This window comes from Macaca fascicularis, chromosome 9, assembly GCF_037993035.2.
Source record: "Macaca fascicularis isolate 582-1 chromosome 9, T2T-MFA8v1.1".
Taxonomy (NCBI): domain Eukaryota; kingdom Metazoa; phylum Chordata; class Mammalia; order Primates; family Cercopithecidae; genus Macaca; species Macaca fascicularis.
The window spans coordinates 110,586,222-110,608,250 of NC_088383.1; the positions used below are offsets into that span (position 1 = coordinate 110,586,222).

At 50.1% G+C, this 22,029-nt stretch overlaps 1 protein-coding gene and 1 non-coding gene across 10 annotated transcripts in view; one reads left to right on the forward strand and one right to left on the reverse strand.

The window, feature by feature from the left end:
* The window catches only part of FBXW4 (F-box and WD repeat domain containing 4), a 110,733-nt gene that overhangs the window by 22,660 nt on the left and 66,044 nt on the right, over nt 1-22,029 (reverse strand). For 6 of the 9 annotated variants that reach the window (XR_012418146.1, XR_012418144.1, XR_012418145.1 and 3 more), the window contains 4 exons: nt 15,097-15,162; nt 1,913-2,053; nt 1,195-1,336; nt 234-977 (listed from right to left, as the gene is read on the reverse strand). Coding sequence is in view for 6 of the 9 variants with exons in the window: in XM_045361413.2 (XP_045217348.2) it covers nt 858-977; nt 1,195-1,336; nt 1,913-2,053; nt 15,097-15,162 (469 nt within the window). In the remaining 3 variants the exon portion in view is untranslated. Of the gene's footprint in view, nt 1-233; nt 978-1,194; nt 1,337-1,912; nt 2,054-15,096; nt 15,163-22,029 lie in introns of those variants that run through there. The other 3 variants (XM_005566247.4, XM_074002533.1, XM_074002534.1) reach the window with 2 other exon arrangements.
* Nucleotides 13,204-13,310, forward strand: LOC123566969 (U6 spliceosomal RNA). Its single transcript, XR_006689683.1, has one exon. It is a non-coding gene; the product is annotated as a U6 spliceosomal RNA (small nuclear RNA).

Consider the following 22,029-nt stretch of genomic DNA (forward strand, 5'->3'; position numbering starts at 1 on the left):
GACCCTTTCCACAGTCCCCTCTGCAAACCACAGGTGACCCTCCACACCCCAAAGGCTAAAGAATAGGTCATCAATGGCAACTGTTCCTGAAAAAAAGAAACCTTTGTTCTTTGGGATACAGAGCCATGAGGCTAGTCTTGTCGTTTCAGCAGCACACACAACCCTGAGCTTGGGTCTCCTGTTCCCTTCTCCTGGGGCCTTCTGGAACTATTCAGCCAGTGAGGAACCAGATCTGTGAACAATCAAGCTTTATTTTTACAAAAATGAAAATTGTAGCTTGTCTCAACAGCCAGCCTGAGGTAGGGCTGGCTCAGAACTCAGAACTGCTGGGTTCCCTCTGCTCTTTATTGGTTTCAAAGCAAAACCAGGTCACAGTGCCCCAGGAAGGAACCCCCGGCCCCGAGAGGTTGGTCAAGAGTGAGGTCTGGCTGGTGCCAGTGGGCTATTGGCAGCCTTACCTTTCCTTCCAGGAAGGGGCAGAAAGGAACCATCTGGGAAGGTGGGAGCACCTCACCTCACTCTGTAGGCTATCATGGCTCTAATAAGGGGTATAGGATGGGCCTCTCCAGGCCAGATCCTTGCTCTGGCCAAACAGGGACGCAAGGCCCCGGTTCAGCCGCACTCTTCCAAAGCAGCAGGTCCTGCCTCTCCAACAGGTTCCTGGGAGGGACTGCATCTCTGGTAAGCCCCAAAGCCCCAGGAGTCAGAAGCCTCTAGTGCAAGGTGCCTGAGCACTGGGGTCACAGGCCCAGGAGCACAGTGGGGCACTGGGGAGGAGCTATCACTGCACCCTCCAGGCAAGAGAGGTCCCTGAGTAGCTGGTTTCCCTGGCCCAGAGGCAGGGGTGGCCCTGACGGTCATGGGTTTTGAAAATCCAGGACATGGAGGTTGTAAGACAGCGCAGCATAGAGATGCTTGGTGGTGAGACGCAGGCAGTACACAGGGCTGCTGAGGGGGGTCGACGTCAGCGGGAAGGCCTGGAAGGGAGGGCACAGGAAGTGGTAAGAGCTTTCCAAGTGGGACAGAGGTGTGCCATAACCCAGGATCCCCAGGCCCAGGGGAAGAGGGACATGTGCCATTGTAGGCTTCTTCCAACCCTTTCTAGGCACATCCTTGGCTACCTCACCCTCTCCCAAATGCAGCCCATAATCATGAGTCTTGGCATCCTGGAGAAGAGGTGGGCAGGACACTTACATGCAGGCAAGCCCTTTGGCGCCGGTCCCACAGCCGTACAACACCGTAGTAGGAGGAACCTGTGGCCAGCAGGTGGTTGCCATCTGTCTGCAGGCAGTACAGGGTGCTGTCATGGGGCTCCTCCCACTCCATGACACATTTCCTGTCCAGGAAGAGGAGACGCAGAAGGAGGTTTAGGGTACCCTCCACCTCTGCCCCAGCTTTCTTGGGCCTAGAGTGGCTGAGGGGAGTGTTAAGGAGCCATTCCGGGATGGAGACAGAAGCCGAAATCATCAGATTCATCAAAAACCGAACTTCATGGGAGAAAGCATCTTCTGTAGAGGGCTGTCTCACCATGGCCCAGACCACAGAGCAGATTATGCCTGCACTTCTGTTTGCATATGGCCAGCTACTTATCACTGGACTCAAGAGGGGAGAAGTAACACAGGCCTCAAGAAAGGCTGGGACAGAATATTGAGGGACAGTACCCTGATGGCTCCGGAGGCTCTGGGAAACGCCTGCCTTTGCTAGGGCCTGTTGGCTATAGTTTCCCAAGCCACTGCGACCAGGGCTGCCCAAGTGCAGGAAGTCTAAGCTTGATATGACCTTGCAGGACTCTTCCTTCCCAGCCCTGACATGGAGTCTCTGTGCCCTCTCCCATGGGCCAACCCAGGACTGGAGAAAGGACCAGGATTGGTGCAGACCCCCACCACCTGTCCTCTCTGCCCAGCACACTCACCGGACACTGGTGCGGAGGTCCCAGTAGCGAACATAGGTGTCATAGCCACAGGACAGCAGTGTGAAAGGGGACTCATACATGACATCCAGCACCCCAGCCCCTGGGGGAAAGTCACTGCCCAAGTGTGTCATCAGCTGCCCACTAGGAAGGGAAGGACAGAGTGAGGCTGCTCCACATGGGCCATACACATTCGTTCCACCTTCAGAGGGCATCAGACCTTGGGGAAATGTTCTCTTTCCTCAGCTAGAATGAGACTCAAGGAAGGGGGCTGAGGGAAGAGATGCCCAATTCCTACCCACCTCACCCCTGCCATGAGGCCTCTGCAACCAGTCCCATGTCCCACCCCTCCCCCAGCATCCCAGGCCTCAGCAGCTCCTCCATCACACCTGCGTGCCAGCTGCCACCCACCCAGCCACTCCTCCTCAGGACGATGAATGGGGCTTGCTGAAGGGGTCGGCCCCCCTCACATACACGTACACATACACATACACACACACACTTGGTTACTTTATACTTCTTGATCCTGCAGGTCATGCAGTTCTGAGCTGCCTGAGTCCAATGCCTTAATTCCTGCCTGTAATCTGGGGCTCAAACCTCATTGGGGATAAAGACCACACAAAGGGAGAAGGGGAGTCCCAGGAGATGTTAAAACAAGTAAACACCTTTGTGTTTGGGGAGAGAAATCGCTGAGAAAGCAGCTTAGCGAGCTGTCCCTGGTGTTCCTGGCCTAGCTGGCCCCCAGCCCGGGGCTAGCACGCCTCTGTGATCACAGCCCCCAGCCTGCGGGACTCCAGCCTGCTCCCCCCACCCTCACCCCACCCGGTGGCCGAGAGCAGATTACTGAGAAGAACAATTTCTTTGTGACTGTGTAATTCCCTCCGTGACCGCGGCAGTGGGCAGACCCTTTGCCCTGATGCCAGACCCCTAGCAACCATGTAGGGGGGCCTCCTGTCCCTAGCAACTACCCCTCAACATCAAGTGCACCCGCTAATCCCTGCGGCCAGGGGATGGGTAGAAGTATTGAGTTTCTGCAGAATGACTAGGGGGAATGAAGGAAAAGGGGCACCCTCCAGGCCTGATGCCTCAGCTTCCTTTACCCATGAGACACTGGGCTCTCCCATGCCATGACAGGAGAAACAAGGCCATGGACACTTCAAAGGGATGTCCAGGTAAGAGGCCCTGGCATGGAGTGAGGGGACTTCATGGCTCACCAGCGCAGCTTTGGTCCAAGCAGCATGTCAGCAAAGGGCTTGAGGCAGACAAGGCAGCCAGCCACACGTCTGAATGCAGATGTCAGCTCTCATCCTTCCACCTCATTCAGACCCTGACCCACAACCTCCCTTCTCCCTGACAGAGCTGCCATCTTCCCTTAAGGCCGAAGGAATCAAAGGAGGAGACTGAGGGTTCCTTTCTGCCCCTTCCACCTTTTCCCCTTTGAGCCCTGGGCAGTGAGCCCTGGCCAGGAGCACTGCTGCTGCCAGTGGGGAATTAATCCCCAAGTCAGCACCCCTGCCCCCAGCCTCCTTCTCAGGGAAGTTCTGGTCTTCGTCTCAGTAGCCCAGAGCTGGGCCTGTGGGGAGAATATGACAAGCCTCTGTTGGGGGGCTCCTGAGAGGGATCAGGCAGAAGCCTTCTCCCCAGATCAGCATCCCTTAGAGACTGCTAACCTTGGCTCCCAGAGAAGCCCTGCCTTCCCAGATGGCCACCAGCCAAGATTCAGCCACCCTGGGCAGGCCAGAGCCCTGTAGGAGAGTCAGTCTCTCTCTCACAGGTATACTGGGTGCATGCTGGGTAGGGGCTGTTTGGCTCCACAGTTCTCCTCCCTCTTCCAGATTTGGGGGCCCTGCCCCCTCCATTAGTGAGGCCTTAAGGAATGACTGAGGAGCTCTCCCCTTTAATCTATAGAAGTAATTTCATGTTTGTTTGAAATAGAAGATGAAAGGCAGTGGGGGTTGGGAGGACTGAAGCCCAGCATGGCTCTACCTGCCCACCCTGGTCCCTGGGTTCAGAGGGAAGGAGAGCTGGGCACTCATGGGGCTGCACAGGGACAGCAGTATAAGAGGCCCACCCAGACTGGGCTGCCAACCTGGGCCCCTACTCCAGCATTCATGCCACCACTGGAAAATGTCATGGCCATAAGTATCTGCAGTAAGAAATACAGGACAGCCCAAAGGGTCCCTACCCTCAGGGGGAGACCCAAGGGCCCAAGTAAGCACCAGGCGCTGGGGGCCAACACAAGTCCTGAGAGCCCCTGGTCTGCCCACACAGCCTGGCCAGGAGCTGAGAAGTTTCTTTCTGCTGCACTGTTCTCTGGTTCTCTAAAATGGCCACACACACTTTAAATGGGCCAATAAAAAGATACAATTTCTTTTGCCCTGGGCCCAGGACCCTCAAGGCTCTGTTGTGTGGTGCCTGTGAGGTTAAGTTCAGAGCATAAACTGACACACCAGCCTCTGGGAAAAGGCCCATCTCTTCAAATAGCAACCCAGCAGTGCCACAGGAGCCCTGCTGGGGCTTTGATTTGGGAAAACAAACAGAAATGGCACCGTGGGCCCTTCTCGGCCCCCACCCCAAGACCTATTTAACTAGAAAACTCTAGCTCAACTGCTCTGGTAGAGAGATTGGCCCGACAATAGCCCCAAACTTTGGGGGAAAGGGGGACAAAACAAGCTGTCTGTCTCCTCATCCCCTCCTCCTGAGCTCCTTTTCTTACTGCAAGTGTGTTCTTGTAAAAACGATTAGATTGCAATTTGTATAACGTGGTGACCCCCCAAATTCAGACATTTCACCCCTTTTCTCTGGAAAGAATGTTAAGAATGCTTCTCGGCCTCTCACTGTGGGGGGTGAGGGGGGGGTGCAGAGCCTTGGCTGTTGCACAGCTTGTGTGGGAACAGGGCTGCTGCTCAGAGCCCTGGGCCAAGACGGGAGCAAGGGCCTGCCTGTCACTATAGAGGGCCAGACAAAAAGTCCATTCCCTTCCAACTCCCATGGACAAAGCCCAGGCCTCCAGGAGCCACTAAGTGCTGGGGGCCTCCACACCCCAGCCTCCCCCGAGCCAAGTCCAGCAATTCTCTCTCGACCCAGGGAAACATAAAGACAGATGGGGCCGCCCGTGTGAGCCTGATGAATGAGACGCAGGCTGAGGAGGGGCAGCCTGAGGGAGATCTGTTTCCTTGGCTCTGGCCGTGTGCAGGCTACTCCTGGGAACCCCACTACCTGGACAGGAAGAAGCAAGCAGAGTGTGGCCACACCCCTGAGAGGTCAGGGCCCCCTGGCCCAAACTATCCTGCTGCCCAGGTGACTCTACTGCAGCTGGAGGGAGAGAGATAAGGGGAGTCAGAGAGGAGGGACATTTACATGAAACGCTGACACCCATCACCATCTTTGTGGGGGGCAGCTCACTGGTGGTAGGGGCTGGCCCTAAAGACCTGGATGGCCCACCAGGGACAGGCCCTGAGTTCTAAGCTGGACTGGGCACAGGGGGCAGTCCCTGGCACCTTACCCCTGCCCACCAAGTTTGCAGAGCTAGGAAGCCTGGTGCCCTGCTGTACTTCTCCCAGCTTCCCCTACAGCCGCCTGTACTAGAGCATTCCTGAGTCACCACCTCCTCCACCTCCCAGCCCACAGCTCAGCACGTCTGTGGCTCCCACACCATTTTTCAGTCATTTTTAACATACTGGGTTCCTGATGCTGTTCTCTGGAGACCCTATGGATGCTCATTCCTGCATCTGTTTGGGTCTGTGCTTACCTGTGCACCTGTCTGCCATGTGCTACCTTGAAATGCAACAATGGCTTTTGGAGAGAGAGAGAGAGAGAGGATGGAAGGATGACAAAGAGTTGACCTTCTTCCATCTCTGCTGCCTGGGGGGCAGATGGCTTGAAGGTATAAGCTGGGCCCAACATCGTTGCAAAGAGAATGGGAGGTTTTTCCTCCCTTCTATCTCCTCCTTCCTTCAGTTGAGCATTTTCTGTATACAAAGCATTGTGCTTAATGGAAGCTACAGAGAGATGTAAGCTGTGACTATCAAAGAGACTTTGTCCCTGCCTTCAAGGAGTATTCAATCCAGGGAGAGAAAGAAGTCTGCAACATGTATCCAACTAACAAATCAAAGTGTGAGTTGGTAGGTACCACAGAGAACAACAGAAAATTCTACAAGGGGGCAGTTAAGAAAAGTGAGCATTTCTGGCTGGGGGTGTTGACTGATTCTTCACTGAGAGACAGGACTGTCATAGGCAATGACAAGACACGGAGATGGCCCAGGTGGCAGGAACAGCAACAACAAAAGTGCAGCGCTAGGGCAACCAGGCTGTTTTGGCGGCAGCTGGCAATCTGGTTTGGTTGGAGGCTTGGGAGTGTGCTGGCAGGGTCCGGCCTCCAGGCCACAGTGGGCCTTAAGGTGCACATCCCTCACCTGGCACGAACTCCATGAGTGGCAGACAGCCATGAGGCCTTTGAACGAACAGTGATTGTCCTAGTTCAGGCCCCAATTGTAGATAAGGAAACTGAGAGTCACAGACGAAAAGTGACACTGTCATATAGCAAGGAAGAGCAGAGCCTGAATCCATGATAAAGGCAGAGCTCCTGGAAATCCCGTCTGGTAGCAGCTTTCAGGATGACGGGAACAGAGGGAAGTAAGCTGAAAGGCCTGTTCTCTTTGCTGGAGCCAGATGAGACGGCTGCGAAGGTTACCTGGTGGCAGAGTAGCCACCGCAGCAACAGCTCACATATCCTGAGTCCATACTGTGTACCAGGCAACATGCTGAGTGTTTTATTCGTTATCAGCCCATTTAATCCTCGCAACAGGCTTTGGAGGTAAGTTTCTTAACCCCATTTTACAGATGAGAAAATGAAGTAACGCACCCAGTAAATCTTAGATCAGGTCTATATGCTCCACGGTGCTGGCACTCCCTGCCTTCACAGACAATGCAGCCACTCCATCACTGGCCCCTCAACATCCCCTATTACAGCTGCACAACTGGACTTGCCCCAAGAGTTACCCAGGGCCACCTCCAGCCCTTTCCAGCTCTTTGCAGGTCTTTCCGTCTCACAGATGCCCAGAGGCTTGCCCTCTGGTGGGGGTAGTGAGAGAATCAAGGGGACAGATAGGTTCTAAACGTTAACAATGGAGTAGCTACGGAAGCTTTGCTTGCCTCGGCCCCATCAGGTGAGAAGGAAGGAAGGGCCTTCTCAAGCATACAGCCTCTCACATGCATGTGTCTGTGTGCGCGCACCCCCAGCACCCGCCCGCGCACATGTGTTCAGACACAATGGCTCAAAGGCCAGGCAGCCCACTTTGTACTGCTAACAAGGGGGCCGTAATTACAGGAAGGGGCAGCCGGGCAGATAAAAGGATACAAAATTTCAACATCTGTTGCCATAAAGGGATAAGGAGAAGTGAAACGCAAAGTATCAGTTTGGTGTCAGCAGGCAGAGAGCCAATTTCAAAGAGTTCAGGGGGACAGAGGAGACAAGAAAGAAAAAGTTATGGGGGGAGAAAGAAAGAGAAAGAAATTACAGGGTTCCTTAAAGAGGTAAAGAAAAAAGAATGAAAAAAAGCTGTCAGTAATGCTTTCAAAGGAGAAGGGAGGTACTTTAAAGAGGGGTAGTTCCCGTAATCACCCTGACTGTGGGCCAGGCCACTGCACAGGGTGGGGGCAGAGTGCTGGGGCAGAGACAAAGCCACACCTGGGCAGGAGGGACACTAACAGTGCCCTCAGAGCAGCCCAGCCTGTGTGCAGGACACAGCTTCCTTCTCCAGACAGAAAGGGCTCCAGCCAAGTGTCCCTTACCATTCCATATGTCATCAGATGCCCTGACACTCATATCCTGTACTCAGTTCAGGATACCAAGGCCAGTTCCCAGCTCAGAGGGAGAGTTCTACCAGGCCACAGCCATGGCTGACCAGGTGGCCCTTATCAGTGCTCCAACACTGTGTTCAGTGGAAAGGGCCACTAACTCCAGCAACAGGGGTCAGGATCAAGGAGAGCTTTGTGGTGGAGGTGCTGTTTATGCTGAAGAGTGAGCAGGGTTTCATTAGGCACAGAGGGGGTATTCCGGGCATGGGGTTGGCTTGAGCCCAGGCTCAGAGGGGAAAAACCTAGGGCATCTGTTAGGATGGGTGAGAAGCATATTCTGCCCCTGCCTTTGTTGAAAAAAGGGGAACTTGGGAGCTTTGAGGTGGAAGTGGAGGTGTAACAGGGGACCAGGGATGACCCTGGCCCAAAGGGGAAGGGGAATCAATGGGATGTGTACAGGGCTTGCCACACACACAGGGCAGCACAGGGCCTGGCCAAAGACTCAATACCCTAGGAGCAGCCAGGTCACCAACCACCTCACTACCCCCTTCCCCACCCCACAATCTCAGCGGGGCTTAGGACTGTGGCTGTGGTTGGACCTACTATGACACCTTTTGGTCTGGGATTAAAGGGCTCTCCATCCTGAAGCCCACCTGCCCACAGGCTATCAGGGGCCCAGCTGTGCCCTGTGCTCAGGGCACCAGTGCTAGGTCCATCTTAATGCCCCTTGGCAGAAAAAAATAAAACCCACCACAAGCGTAAGCCCATGGGGGAAGGGGGCATGTGTGATGTCAGGCCAGTCAGACCCACTTGGGCCTTCCAGCCACCAGGAGCTGGGCCCCACACACACAATCAACACATGGCACCTTCCCTGGGGCCTAGCCAAGGAAGGGTCCTGCTCAAACATAGAGGACACAAGATGAGCCTCAATTCCTCCAAACCCCAGGCTCGGGCAGGATGGCTTTGGCACAGTTCCTCAGGGTCTGATGGGATCATAGGGCCTAGCTAGGAATACTGCAGTGGTTGGTCAGTCAAGATGAAGGTACAGGAATTCCTGGCACCTGGGAGTTAGGGAATGGGCTTGAAGACCACCTACCATCAGAAGCAGGAATATTCTGGCACTTTGAGGTTGGGTGAAGGACTCTTTCTCGTTGAGATAGTAATCCCCTGTCCCTGGGCCTAACCCCATGGTGCCTGGCTCCATAAGACAGAAAGGCAGAACAAGAGGAAGGGAGAGGGGCACAGCCAAGTTCCTTGCCACTTAGGCAACGGCTGTGTGCCTGTGACTGCCTTCTGACCTGTGTGCTTTAGTCAACAACTCCCCCTCCATCCCTGTTCCAGCCCAGCCTGCAAGGAGAACAGTCTCTAGAGGTCTTGATGGAATGAGGGGCTGAGGGAACAATGGTGACCCTGAAAGTGGTGCAGGTTCTGTGAGAAGCAGCATTGGCTGCCTGAGGGTGAGCAGCTGAGAGACACACATAGACGTGGGTGATGGCTCCCGATGGGAGCGCTGGTGCCCAGCGGGTGGCTGCAGCTTTGAGTGTGTCCCAGCCCCCACCATCATCCAGGGTATAGCAATGCTTAGGGCAAACTGCCCCTCCAGTACTCCCCGCTCTCCACCCAAGCCCCAGCACATACATAAAAGAGAAAATCCAGGCACTCCTCAAGTTTCAGCGGTGACAGGTTAAAAGCAAAGAATCCATCCAGCACCGCTCACCACCCAGCCCCAAGTCCTACCGGCAGTGCTGCTCCACCTCTCAGATTGGCCTGTCAGTCAGGCTTTGGTGTTATTGAAAGATCAAACTTTGTCCTGCCTGTTCATTACCTTAATCCTATTTTCTACATGGCTTTATTATCTACTTGGGTTTCTCTGGGAAAGACAGCTCTAGAGAGTCATCCTGTACATCCATTTCCTCCCACCAAAAGCAAATGCCTCCACCAGGGCATCTTTCCTCAATCACTGTACCACTTGGTCCTCCAAGCTTCTCTGGGGACAGGACAGATGTTTAAACAAAGCCTGGTTCCTCCCAGTAGATGAACCTGGGGCTGGAGAGAAGGCACTGCTAAGTGGTGCCCAGGGCAGCCCTGCCACAAGGAGCAGAGCCCACAGGCTGGCCAGAAGGGGCAAGGCTGTTTCTTCTCAGGCTCCAGTAAGAACTGAGGCCACAGCTGTTTGTTTGTTTTGTTTTGTTTTTAATTTTTTTGGTAAGAAACAAGGTCTCATCATATTGCCCAGGCTACTCTCAAACTCCTGAGCTCAAGCGATCCTACTGCCTCAGTCTCTCAGAGTGCTGGGATTCCAGGCATGAGCCACCATGCCTGGCTTGTCGCTGTCGCATACCCATTCTCATTAGGGTCCAATCTGGTTTCAATAAAGACCCAGTGTTTGGGGTTGGTGAGATCTAGGGGTTTCATAAGAGAATAACAGTCAAAGAAATGGTGCCTTAGAACTCCATCCTGACCATAAATCTGCACGGAAGAGTACCCTTCACCAAGGCAACCATAGGCAGAAGAGGCCATTCAAAGATTACCCAACCTTTGAGATGATGCTGGGCCACAGTGGTGTATCCAGCCCACCACCCGGCTTGTGTGTCATCCTGGGCCCAGGCAGGTGATGATGCCAAACACAAGGCCCAGTTATGTAACTAAGTAAAAACTTTCATCAGAATGCCCCTCTTGGTGACCCACAGCCCACTGTCAAGAGGCTTCCCTGTGCCAGGAGGTCAGCAGGTTCACCTCCTCCTCCACTAGTCACTAAGACACGGATATTTTGAGAACTAAAAGCCTCCACAAGCCAGGCACAGTGGCTCACACCTATAATCCCAGCACTTTGGGAGGCCAAGGTGGGAGGATCACTTGAGTCAATGAGTTTGAGACCAGCCTGGGCAACATAACGAGACCTTGTCTCTACAAAAAAATTTAAAAATTAGCCAAGCATAGTGGTGCATGTCTGTAGTCCTAGCTACTTGGGAGGCTGAGGCAGAAGGACCATTTGAGACCAGGAGTTCAAGGCTGCAATGAGCCGTGATGATGCCACTGCACTCCAGCCTGGGTGACAGAGCAAGTCCCTGTCTCTCAAGAAAAAAAGAAGCCTCCACAAACTCCGAGGTACTAGTTTGGGTGGGGAGGAAGAGCAGGAAAGGGAGAGCTTGCATTAGTTGAATGCCTCCAAGGTGACAGGCACTGTATGGGACACTTTTTCACAATAATTTTGTTCATACCAGTTCTGTTAGGTAGGGATAACTAATTTCCACTTTACAAATGAGGAAACTGAAGTCCAGAGGGCCCCAGATCACAGCAAGAGGCACAGTAGTTCTGAAAGCCAGGTCTGTCTGGCCACACAGCCAGTTCTCCTTCCCGAGCTCCTCACAGCCTCCCATCACACTGGCCCTGGCACCAGGGGAGGGGCTGCCTCTACCCCAGTCCCATTCAGAAGGAAGGAGGGCCTGTGGCAGGAGTTTCGTAGGGTGAGCTCATGGGGAACAAGTTTCACAGACTCTAGGAGCTCCAGTATCCCAGGGGCTAAAGCAAAAAGCAGTCCTGGGAAGTTTCAGTTAGGCTAGCAACAGTGGGGTACGACTATTGGCTATATTAACAAAAGCAGAAGATTTAAAATGAAGGAGGTGCCAGCATCTGCTACTCATCAGACCACACCTGGTCTGTCCAGTAATCAGTTATGAACATGCCATTTCAAGAGGGATAAAACGAGATAAATTAGAGAAACTTTCAGGTGAGAATGGTCCTGAAACCAATGTGAGACCAACACTATAGGTCACCTATCTAGACATTCCTCATATTCTTTCTAGCCAAGCAAACCCAGCTTCTATGCCATCCCTCCCCGCACCTGCTGCTGCTAATGTGTAGGGGCAGGGGTGGAAGCTGAGTTCTTCCCTTGGCCCAGGAAGTGAATCTTGACTGGTCATTCCATTCCCCTGGCCAGGGTTTGGTTTAGGGCGAGTACTGGAATACAATTTTGACTATTAGATGTGAGGAAAAGTCTGCTTGAAAAATTCCTAAGAAAGGCTTCCTCATCTTAAAAAGGGGCCCCAGACAGGGACATATGCTATTCCTATTTCCCTCTGAGTGTTGCGTTGCAAGCTGGTGGAGCAGCTCTAAATAAGCTTGAGAGCAAAAGCCACCTTGACCAGGGTAGCAAAGCAGAAAGTGAGAGAATCTGGGCCCTCATGATCTCATGGAGCTACTGAACCATCAACCCTGGAACCCATCCAACTTCTGGGTTCCTTGTCATCTAAGATAGTGATAATCCCATTGTTGTTTGAGCCACTTTGTGTTTTGGTTTTTGTTTTTGGAAACAGTCTCACTCTGTCACCCAGGCTGGAGTGCTGTGGCAGGTGAGCCACTGTGCCGGGCCTATTTGAGCCACTTTGAATTAGGTCTTCATTGCAGCCAAAGGCTATGGCTAACTTATCTACTATGTTAATGAGGAACAACTGAAGGACCTAGAACTTGTGGCCTGAAGAAGAGGAGGCCCTGGAGAGCAGAACCAAGGTTTTCAGATATTTAAAGGTCTGTTCTTCAGGAGACAGGTTCAACTTGCTTGTCTCTTGTCCAGGATCCCAGCTTCAGGGAGCAAATCAATCCATGATAAAGGGTGGGCATTCTCACTCACAGAGCTACCGAAAGACGGAATGGTTGTTTGGGGAAGTAGGGAGTTTCCCATCCCTGTTCTTGGATGACTATCAAAAGAGAATGTTGAAGGAAAAAACCATGATTCATTGATTAAAACATCTCGTGTTGTTTTAAAAATTTTGGAAAGACTGACTATAGAATGGATTTTTCAAAACAACAACAACAAAAAAAGCTGTGGCTACTGCTTTCCTAGGGAGATGGAGAAAAATGGAGAAGACAAAGCTCAGCGACTGAGGAAGCGGGTGAGAAGAGCATCCTCACTAGTGCTGCCAATTGTGGCATTTAAGACACAGACTCTGGGGCCTCGGACGAGGTGAAGAGTTCTTAGACTTGACACCAAAGACACAGTCAATGAAAGTCAATAATTTAGATTCCATCACAATTTTAAACATTTGCTCTTCAAAAGACCCTGTTAAGAGGATAAAAAGACAAGCAGCCAGGCACGGTTGCTCACGCCTGTAATCCCAGCACTTTGGGAGGCGGAGGCAGGCAGATCATAAGGTCAGGAGATGGAGACCATCCTGGCTAACACAGTGAAACCCCGTCTCTACTAAAAAATACAAAAAATTAGCCGGGCGTGGTGGCGGGCGCCTGTAGTCCCAGCTACTTGGGAGTCTGAGGCAGGAGAATGGCGTGAACTCGGGAGGCAGAGCTTGCAGTGAGCCGAGATCGCGCGACTGCACTCCAGCCTGGGCAACAGTTAGACTTCATCTCAAAAAAAAAAGACAAGCTACAGATTGGGAGTAGATATTTGCAAATCACATATTTGACAAAGGACTAATATCTAGAATACAGAAAGAACTGTCAAAACTCAATGGTAAAACAAAACAAAATAAAAAAAAAAACTGCTTGCCTCAGCAGCACATGTACCAAAATGGAAATGATACAGAGAAGACTGGCATGGCTCTTGTGCAAGAATGACATGCAAATTCATGAAGTGTTCCATTAAAAGAAAACAATCCGGCAGGCAAAAGACATGAACAGACGTTTCACCAAAGAGAATATTCATATATGAAATATATGGCAAATAAACATGTGACAATATATTCAACATCATTAGCTATTAGGGAAATTCAAATTAAAACATGATGAAATATAACATCATGGTTTAAAAATAGTGAATCCAGGCATCATGGCTCACACCTGTAATGGTTTAAAAATAGTGAATCCAGGCATCATGGCGCATGCCTGTAAGCAGACGGATCGCTTGAGCCTAGGACTAGCCTGGGCACAATGGAAACCCATCTCTTCAAAAAACCCACAAAAAATTAGCTGGGCGTGGTGGCACATGCCTATAGTCCCAGCTGCTAGGGAGGCTGAGATGGGAGGATTTCTTGAGGCCAGAAGTTCAAGACCAGCCTGGGCAATATAATGATAACCTGTATCTCTAAAAAAAAATAAATAAATAAATACAGATTTTAAAAAAGAAAAAAAATAGTGAAATACCAAATGCTGGTGAGGATGTGAAGAAATTAGATCTCTCATACATTGGTGGTGGGAATGTAAAACGATAAAGATACTCCAAAAAATAGCTTGGCAGGTAAAAACTAAGCATACACTTACCAAACAACCCAGCATTTGTACTCCTTGGCATTTATCCCAGAGAAATGAAAATATATGCCCACACAAAAACCTGTACGTGTTGTACTAGCTTTAGTTGCAATAGTCAAAAAATTGAAAACAGCCCAAACGTCCTTCAATGGGGAAAAGAAACTTTGGTATATCCATACCACGGAATACTACTTAGCAATAAAGAGGAATGCACTATTGATATATGCAACAACATCTGTGAGTCTCAAGGGAATTATGCTGAGTTTTTAAAAAGCCAGTTTCAAAAAGTGACATACTGTATGATTCCATTTATATAACATTTTCAAAATGACAAAATTATAGAGATGGAGAACACATAAGAAGTTGCCAGGAATCAGGGACAATGGGAAGAGGAGAAGGGGAGAAGGATGGGTGTGACTACCAAGGAGTATATGAGGAATCTTTGTGCTGATGGAACAAAGAGTTCTGTACCTGGATTGTGGTGATGGTTATCTGAATCTACACATGATAAAATTGCAAAGGACTAGACACACACAGACACAGACCTACACACACACACACACAGTACAATCTGAATAAAGGTCCATGGATGGTACCAGGGTCAATTTCCTGGTTTGATTATATTATATATTATGTAAGATGTTACACAAACACCTTTCCATCTTATTTTTATAACTTCATGTGAATCTATAATTATTTCAAAATTAAAAGTCAAAAAAAAAAAAAAAAAAAACCAGAATGGTAGATAATCAGATGGGAACATGTCAAGCCTGCCAAAGCAGAGAATTGTGAATAAAACCTGCATGTATTTTCACTGTTACGTATAATTCTTTTTATAGGTCTGTAGGCCACCTTCAAAATTTATTTTAGCAAAATCATCTCTGGGGATAGATGGGATTTTATATAGCCACATAGGCACACCTCAGAGAAAGAGTATCATAAATCCAAATTGTTGTTGTTATCATAAATTCTGCATGAAACTATTTACCTATTATAAATTACTTCAACAGTCTTCTCCAGCTAACCCCGAATGATTCCATGTGAGAAGGCACCACAGCAGAGGCCTCCTACTACACCACTTTCCAGCCTTCTCCTGCACCACTCAGCCAACCAAGGCAGAGGCTGGCTCAGCAAGCTTTCCTTCACCTCCTGGGCTGGAAGCCAGGGTGGGCTCAGGAATCTCTTACCTGTTGAGGTCCCAGATTCTCAGGGGTGAGAAGTGCCCGCAACAAGCTGTCCCTGTCACAAAAGAGCTGCCAAACAAAAGGAGAGCAGAATCAGATCTGGCTTGTCAGAACCTGCGGTGGAAATGGCTAACAATGGGAAATGTCGTGCTCATTCCCAAGGGGATTGTGGGTTAAGCCAGAATGAGAGAATTGGCCAAGGGAGCCATCAGAGGAGCTGTGGGAATACATCTGGGAGCACTGTGAGGGGTATAGCCCCGCAGAGGTGCCTGGCCAGAAGACCCACGAGCTCAGCCACAGCTGGCCTGCTGCACAGACTAGGTTGAGTGGTCCCTGCGCACCATAAAAACAGATCTCTAGATGTGACAAGTTTGAGCCCAAGGGAGAGCAAGCCTGTCGGGTTCCTGTTTAGGAAACCCAAGAGCACAATGGCAGGGCACAGAAAAGGGCTCCAAGGAACAGGCTGCTGGGGCTGGAAGGTGATGCCCCTGGTCAGAAGTAGGGACAACTGAGGGGCATTCCTGAAGGTTTTAAGAGCTTGGGGAATCTGGTAATGTGGTATAAGCACAGGGCAGGTATAAAGGCACCAAAATGAGAAAAGGAAAAAATATGAAAGGTGAGTGAATCCCTTGGATGGGTATATGCTAGTACACAGGTGGGGCGGAGTGGGGAATGACAGGGGCCAGGCAGCCAGGGCTTCTGGAGAGTGGGATGGGAGTCCGCCAGAGTCCTCGGAGGCCAATAACGAACAACGCCAAGAGGCACATGAGAAGGAGCAGGCTGACCCTGTTGCCCAGAGTGTCCCTTAGAGCCCTAAAAACCTCGACATATACAATCTGCAGAGTCTCACTTTAAATGGAGGCACAAGCCTGGTGTAAAGGATCCATGCAGTGGGCCAGGCTGGCTGTAGCGCTGGCCTAGAACTTGAACCTATGAGCCAGACAACTCTTGTTAGAGGATTTGGTAGGGTGGAGAGGGGAAGCCTTCAGGAAACCTGGGCTTGAAACTTAAACAGCAAGCAAGCAAATTGACAAGAGTGGTGTCAGGAGCCCTGGGGCAGGAATGGGCCATGTCCCTACATGTCTTTCATGGGGGGGAAGGAAGACTGGACATACTAATAACACATTAGCAATGTGGGGGCAACAGCCCATCCGCTGTGGCCCAGCCCAGCACCTGTGGCTCTCTGATCCCAAGCATGTCAGTGAGGAGATAGATTTCCACAGAGAGGGCCATGGAGAAGTCAGTGGCTTTGGCTGCGGGGGAGGCTGGCCTGCCAGTTGCTGATGGGGGAGATGTTAGGGCAGGCACTGGCCAAACCACTGATTTACAATCAAAATTGCAGGGCAGGTGTCTGCTCTTCAGCCCTAGGCTGATAAAAAGGCCATACGAGCTATCCTGGGGCTTTCATGACTCAAGCCAAGACTTCCTCCAGGGATATGCCCCATCATCCTAGCCTCTTCAAGGCTGCCAGCAGCCACAAAAACTATAGAGTGGGAGTGCCAAAACAGCCACTGTGCCATGCCCCAAGTGACAGCCAGCCTGGGAAGCAGCCAGGGGACACTGAAGAACCAAACTACAAAGTCAGAAGGTGTTGCCCTCTCCTCCCTCCCCCAACATTTTTCTCTTTAGGGTAATCCATTAATAACTGGTAAAGCCAATTACCTTGGGCTGGAAACATAATAGCCACTTGGAAATCATTCGAGCAGGCAATTGGACTATCCAGACTTGAGGAGTGGGGGCCAGGTGAAGGGCGCCAGCACAGACACAGGCATCTTTTTTTTTTTTAAAGGAGTCTCCCTCTGTCACCAGGCTGGAGTGCAGTGGTGCAATCTTGGCTCACTTGAACCTCCACTTCCTGGGTTCAAACAATTCCCCTGCCTCAGCCTCCCGAGTTGCTGGGGCTACGGGCATGCCCCACCACACCCAGCTAATTTTTGTATTTTTAGTAGAGACGGGGTTTCACCATGTTGGCCAGGCTGGTCTCAATTTCTTGACCTCGTGATCTGCCCACCTTGGCCTCCCAAAGTGCTGGGATTACAGGCGTGAGCCACCGCGCCCGGTCAGGCATCTCTTAAGGCCTATGGCAGGCCTCTGACTGGCCGCAGGCCTAAATTAGCATCAAGGTAAGTCAATAGAGAGGGGAGCAACATGGAACTTTAATCTTGCTGGAGGTCAGAGCTGTGAGAGTGGCAGGAATGAGGGTGGGGTGGGGATGTAAACCCCCTTCCCAGGGACTCCTATCCCCCTCTATTCTGGCCCACCAACATCTGGCCCTGATCATCTGCCGCCAGGAGGAGTGCCCCTCACCTTCATACCCTGTACAGGGCCTTTTTTTTTTTTTAAATAGAGACAGGGGTCTCTCTATGTTGCCCAGGCTGGTCTTGAACTCCTGGGCTCAAGTTGATCCACCTGCCTCAGCCTCCCGAATTGCTAGAATTATAGGTGTGAACCACTGGCGCCCAGCCTCCTGTGAAGCGCTTTCTTAACTGCCTGGATGTGACATCTATAAATGTTTATTTCCAAAAGTTGCCCTTTTCTCTCGCCTAACCACTGTGATCAAGGAGGAAAAGAGGGAGAGAAAGTAGAATGTCTTCCCGGCACTTAGGAGGACTTAAGAGTTTAATCAAATTTAACACTCAGTAAAAAACCATCAACAGTCAAGCAGATTTTGAGCAAACACTCACCAGGACTCACACCCAAACCACAGGGCCTTCCCAGGACTCTTGGGGGTCAGGCTCGCTGCAGACACAGTCTTGTACACCTTGAACTACTCCCGACTACCTGTAGCCATTCTTGCCCCCCACCCTACTCCCTTATTCCCATGGTCATTAAGACGAATGAACAGAAGCTACAGACCAGCCACACTCAAAGTCAGAAGATTAGAAAGGGTGTGCCCACATGCAATCTCAGGGTACAACAGACACATGGAGCAGAGGAAGAAAAGGAATTCACTACTCTCCAACACCCAAATGGTGCGTCACATCTTACAATGAGCCCACAAGATAGACATTATTCCCATTGTGCAGAAAGTGAATATGAAGCAAAGGCCAAGCTTCCATGAATGGACTTAAAATACTCTGGCTGCACACAGGACCTGTTACCCCCACATTCAGACTCCTCCTTTGAGACTCACGGGATAAAGCACTTTGAAAAGGGGCTGGTGGGGTGGGATCTGTGCATCACAGGCAGCCTCACTGGCCTTAGTTCTCTAACCCAGGTGATTTAACCCAAACAAAATGCTGTGCTCTGATAACCTGTTCGATTTGAATCCGCCAGATGTCTTGAACCAGATTCTCACATCCCTCACGGTGCTGGCTCCTGTGCTAGGCATGTCAAAGGCTCTCAATAAATACTTGGAGATCAATGAAATGAAAACATATATCATTTCCTCCATGGCTCCTCCCAAGGGATTGCTCACTGAATTTTCCCCAGTAAAGTCCTTTGCTATAACTTCAATTTTGGGTTTGAAAGTGATGAAAAAGCCAGTTCTGCTCAGAAAAGAAAGAAAATTCAAATGGCTTTTGCCTTCAGTCCCATCTCTTCCCTCAGGGGTATTCCAGGGACAAGGACATCAAATCTGTGTTGAACAGGCAGAGGCAAGAGCTGGTGGCTCCCCAGGTAGGCTGACCATCCTCTGAGTCCCTTCCATACTCATGGGACAAATGGCATTTTTGGTTTATCTTCCCATCTCCCCTTTGAGATCAGAACCCTTTAGAGGTTCTTGGGTACTAGCAAGTGTCTAGCACAGTGCCTGGCCCAGAGAAGGCACTCAATACAAATTTGTGGAACTGAGCTGAGAGGGCCTTCCAGAGCCCAAAGCCTGCACAGCTGGGAAAGCTAGTCATGTGCACTGTGAAGCTGGTCCCTCTGCTTCCTAAAGGAATAATTCCCAAATACCAAAGGCTCAAACTTGAATGACACATGACACAGGCATACAATATTAGGGGAGTGAGAAGTCCCTCATAAGTACCGCAACTAGGTAAGAGATGAAAGGTACTGACATCTAAAAATCAATGTCAAAACACACACACTCAGGCACACTAGTACAAGTACACCTATCCCCTCTTAGCTAGAGGGTCTAAAAGTCATTCTGACTCCATAAGCTCTACTCTTTTTGGAACAGAAAGCCCTTACCAGAAGCCAACCTTCTAATTTCTCACCCTGTCCCAGACCTTAACCAGATCTTCAACCTGCCTTACTCATCCCTTGGCCCTAGCTCAGGCAAACCCGGCATCATGCAGACTTTCATCAGGCTCCAGAAGCAGACATAGGAGCCTGTCTCACTAGAGGAAGATGCCAGGGAATTAGGGTTTGTGTATTCAAGTTGAGAAATTAAAAATAACAAGACATAGAAAAGAGGAGAGCAAGGTAAGAAGGAAAATTAGTTGGGCATGGGCAGTCTGAAAGGCAGGTAGATTCCTGCTGCTTCTGCATTAGCTTAGGCCCTCTTAATAACACTAGTAATTTACTGAGCACTTACTATGTGCCAGGTGCTGAGCACGTGTTTCAAAAGCATTATCCTATCTAATCCTCATAACACTATGCAGTAGGTACCACTTTCCTTTTTTTTTTTTTTTTTTTGAGACAGAGTCTCACTCTGTTGCCCAGGCTGGAGTGCATTGGTGCAATCTCGGCTCACTGCAACCTCCATCTCCCAGGTTCAAGCAATTCTCCTGCCTCAGCAACCCCCTAGTAGCTGGATTAACAGGTGTGCACCACCACACCTGGCTAATTTTTGTATTTTTAGTAGAGATAGGGAGTCCCCCATGTTGGCCAGGCTGGTCTCGAACTCCTGAACTCAGGTGATCCACCCACCTTGGCCTCACAAAGTTCTGGGATTACACGCATGAACCACAGCACCCAGCCCCACTTTCCCTATTTTACAAATGAGGAGACTGAGGCTCTGGGAGGTAATTAATTTGCTCTAGCTCACAAAGGTAGCAACTAGTGGACTGGAATTGGAACCCAGTCAGTCTTGATTCCAGGTCCAAGTTATTATACCACCCCTCGCCCAGAAGCTCTCATCTTGGCTACATTTCAAGAGTTAGTCTTGTTTGAATTTCCAGCATCTAGTATAATGCCTGACACACACTGAAAACTCAAATGCTTATTGAATGAATGAATGAATGAATGAATGAATGAATGAATGAATGAATGAACAAATGAACAAATGACTCCACCTGGAAGAAGAAAGAAGCAACTGAGTGGTTTGAGGTGGGGCAGCAGAAGTGGCGTGCTCAGCAGCTGTGTCCCGTGGCTGGCCTAGAGCCGCCCAGCTGGCCCAGGCCCCAGCAGCCTCTGAGCCTGGGCTGACACACTTTGGCAAGGGAGGCCACCAGAGCTGTCACATCATTCACCAACATGCCCATCAAGTGTATTCAGTTCTCTTCAACCCGCATTGGCATTTTAATTACTGTTGGGTAAACTAATTTGTACAAATGAAGGCCAGGCTGCCTAATAGAATATGCAAGCTCTCTGACCTCTGACAGGCACTGACACGAGATACAAAGGCAGCCAAGGAAGGCTTTTTATCTGAGCCTTATTACTCTCTATTACTCCAATTAGTCAGGCTCCAGTGCTCCTAATTGGAGGAAAAATTGCAATTAAATCAATTTTTGATGGGCTGCAAGTGGGCTCCCGAACCGCCCTGCTTGTGAAACACTGATATTATAGCAGCAAAGGTCACAGGCCTCATCGGCACCTGGGGGCCCCCCGATTTCCCTTGGCCTCCTCCTTAAATACCTCAAGGAAACCCCTGTCCGTCCATTGGCTCAGCTGGCAAGGGTAGGAAGGAGGAAGTCATTAGAACATGTCAGGTCTCATTGCTGCTGCCGCCATCTGCTAACCTCCGCCACTGACATCATTACAGCGGTAAGTCCCAAAGCATGAATACAGTGCGAAGGTCAGACAAACTCACTCGGTGAGGGGAAGCCAGGAGCATAGCTGCAGTGACAGCACTGTGAGGGAGGGACCAGTGGAGTGGGAACAGGAGGTCAACAGCAGTCAGGAAGGGGAAAGACACAGGCAGGGGGCAGGTGAAAGTGTGAGACAACCAGTTCCTAAGATCCAGCCAACAGGGCACCCTGGGTCACTAAAGGGATAAGGAAATAGATGTGATGGGAAGAGGGAAAAAAAGAGGCAAATCTTGTTCTCTGTCCAGCAAACATCCCACCTTGCAGGTGGGGAAACGTCCACTTGAATGCCCTCTAGAGCGCAGCTCCAGAAGGCTGCTCCAGTCACATCTGTGATGAGTGGCCAGGGCCATGCTTGTGAAGCCTACCATCCACAGTGGCGTCTGTTTCTGAAGGAGGAAGGGAGGCTCTAGGACCAAAGCTGCAAGACCAGGCAGGGGAAGATAAACACAACTTTTCATCAAACTAAAGCCAAATAAGAACAAGACACCTAGCTGAAGCTTAAAGAAGTTCTATTTCACACAGCAACTGGCATACCATTACCTCAAAGAGACGGTGTAGATGGAAAATTTAAATTCAAAAGCTTAGCCAACTTCACAGATGACTGAACCATAATGGGTTAACAGGGAAAGGAGGATATGCCTTGCCTTCAAGGGGTAAAGACCAAAGCATGTTAAATAAATGATGTTCCATCTACTTAATGGAATATTATACAGTCATTTTAAATGATGTTCCCAAATAATACAAGCAAGATACTTACGATGTACTATTATAAGAGAAAAAAGCGGGGTACAAACAGCACTGTTACAACTACTACAAAAAAGGAGCCTATGCAGAGAAAAGGAAAGAGTGGAAGAAAACTAAAATGTTAAAAGTGATTGTGTTTGGGCAGTAGAATGATAAGCAATTCTTTCTTCTTTTAAATTTTCTTCATTTTTCAAATATTATTTAATGAGTATGTGCTGTTTTTTAAAGGGAAAAACACATTATTTACTTTTTTTTTTTTGAGACAGAGTCTCGCTGT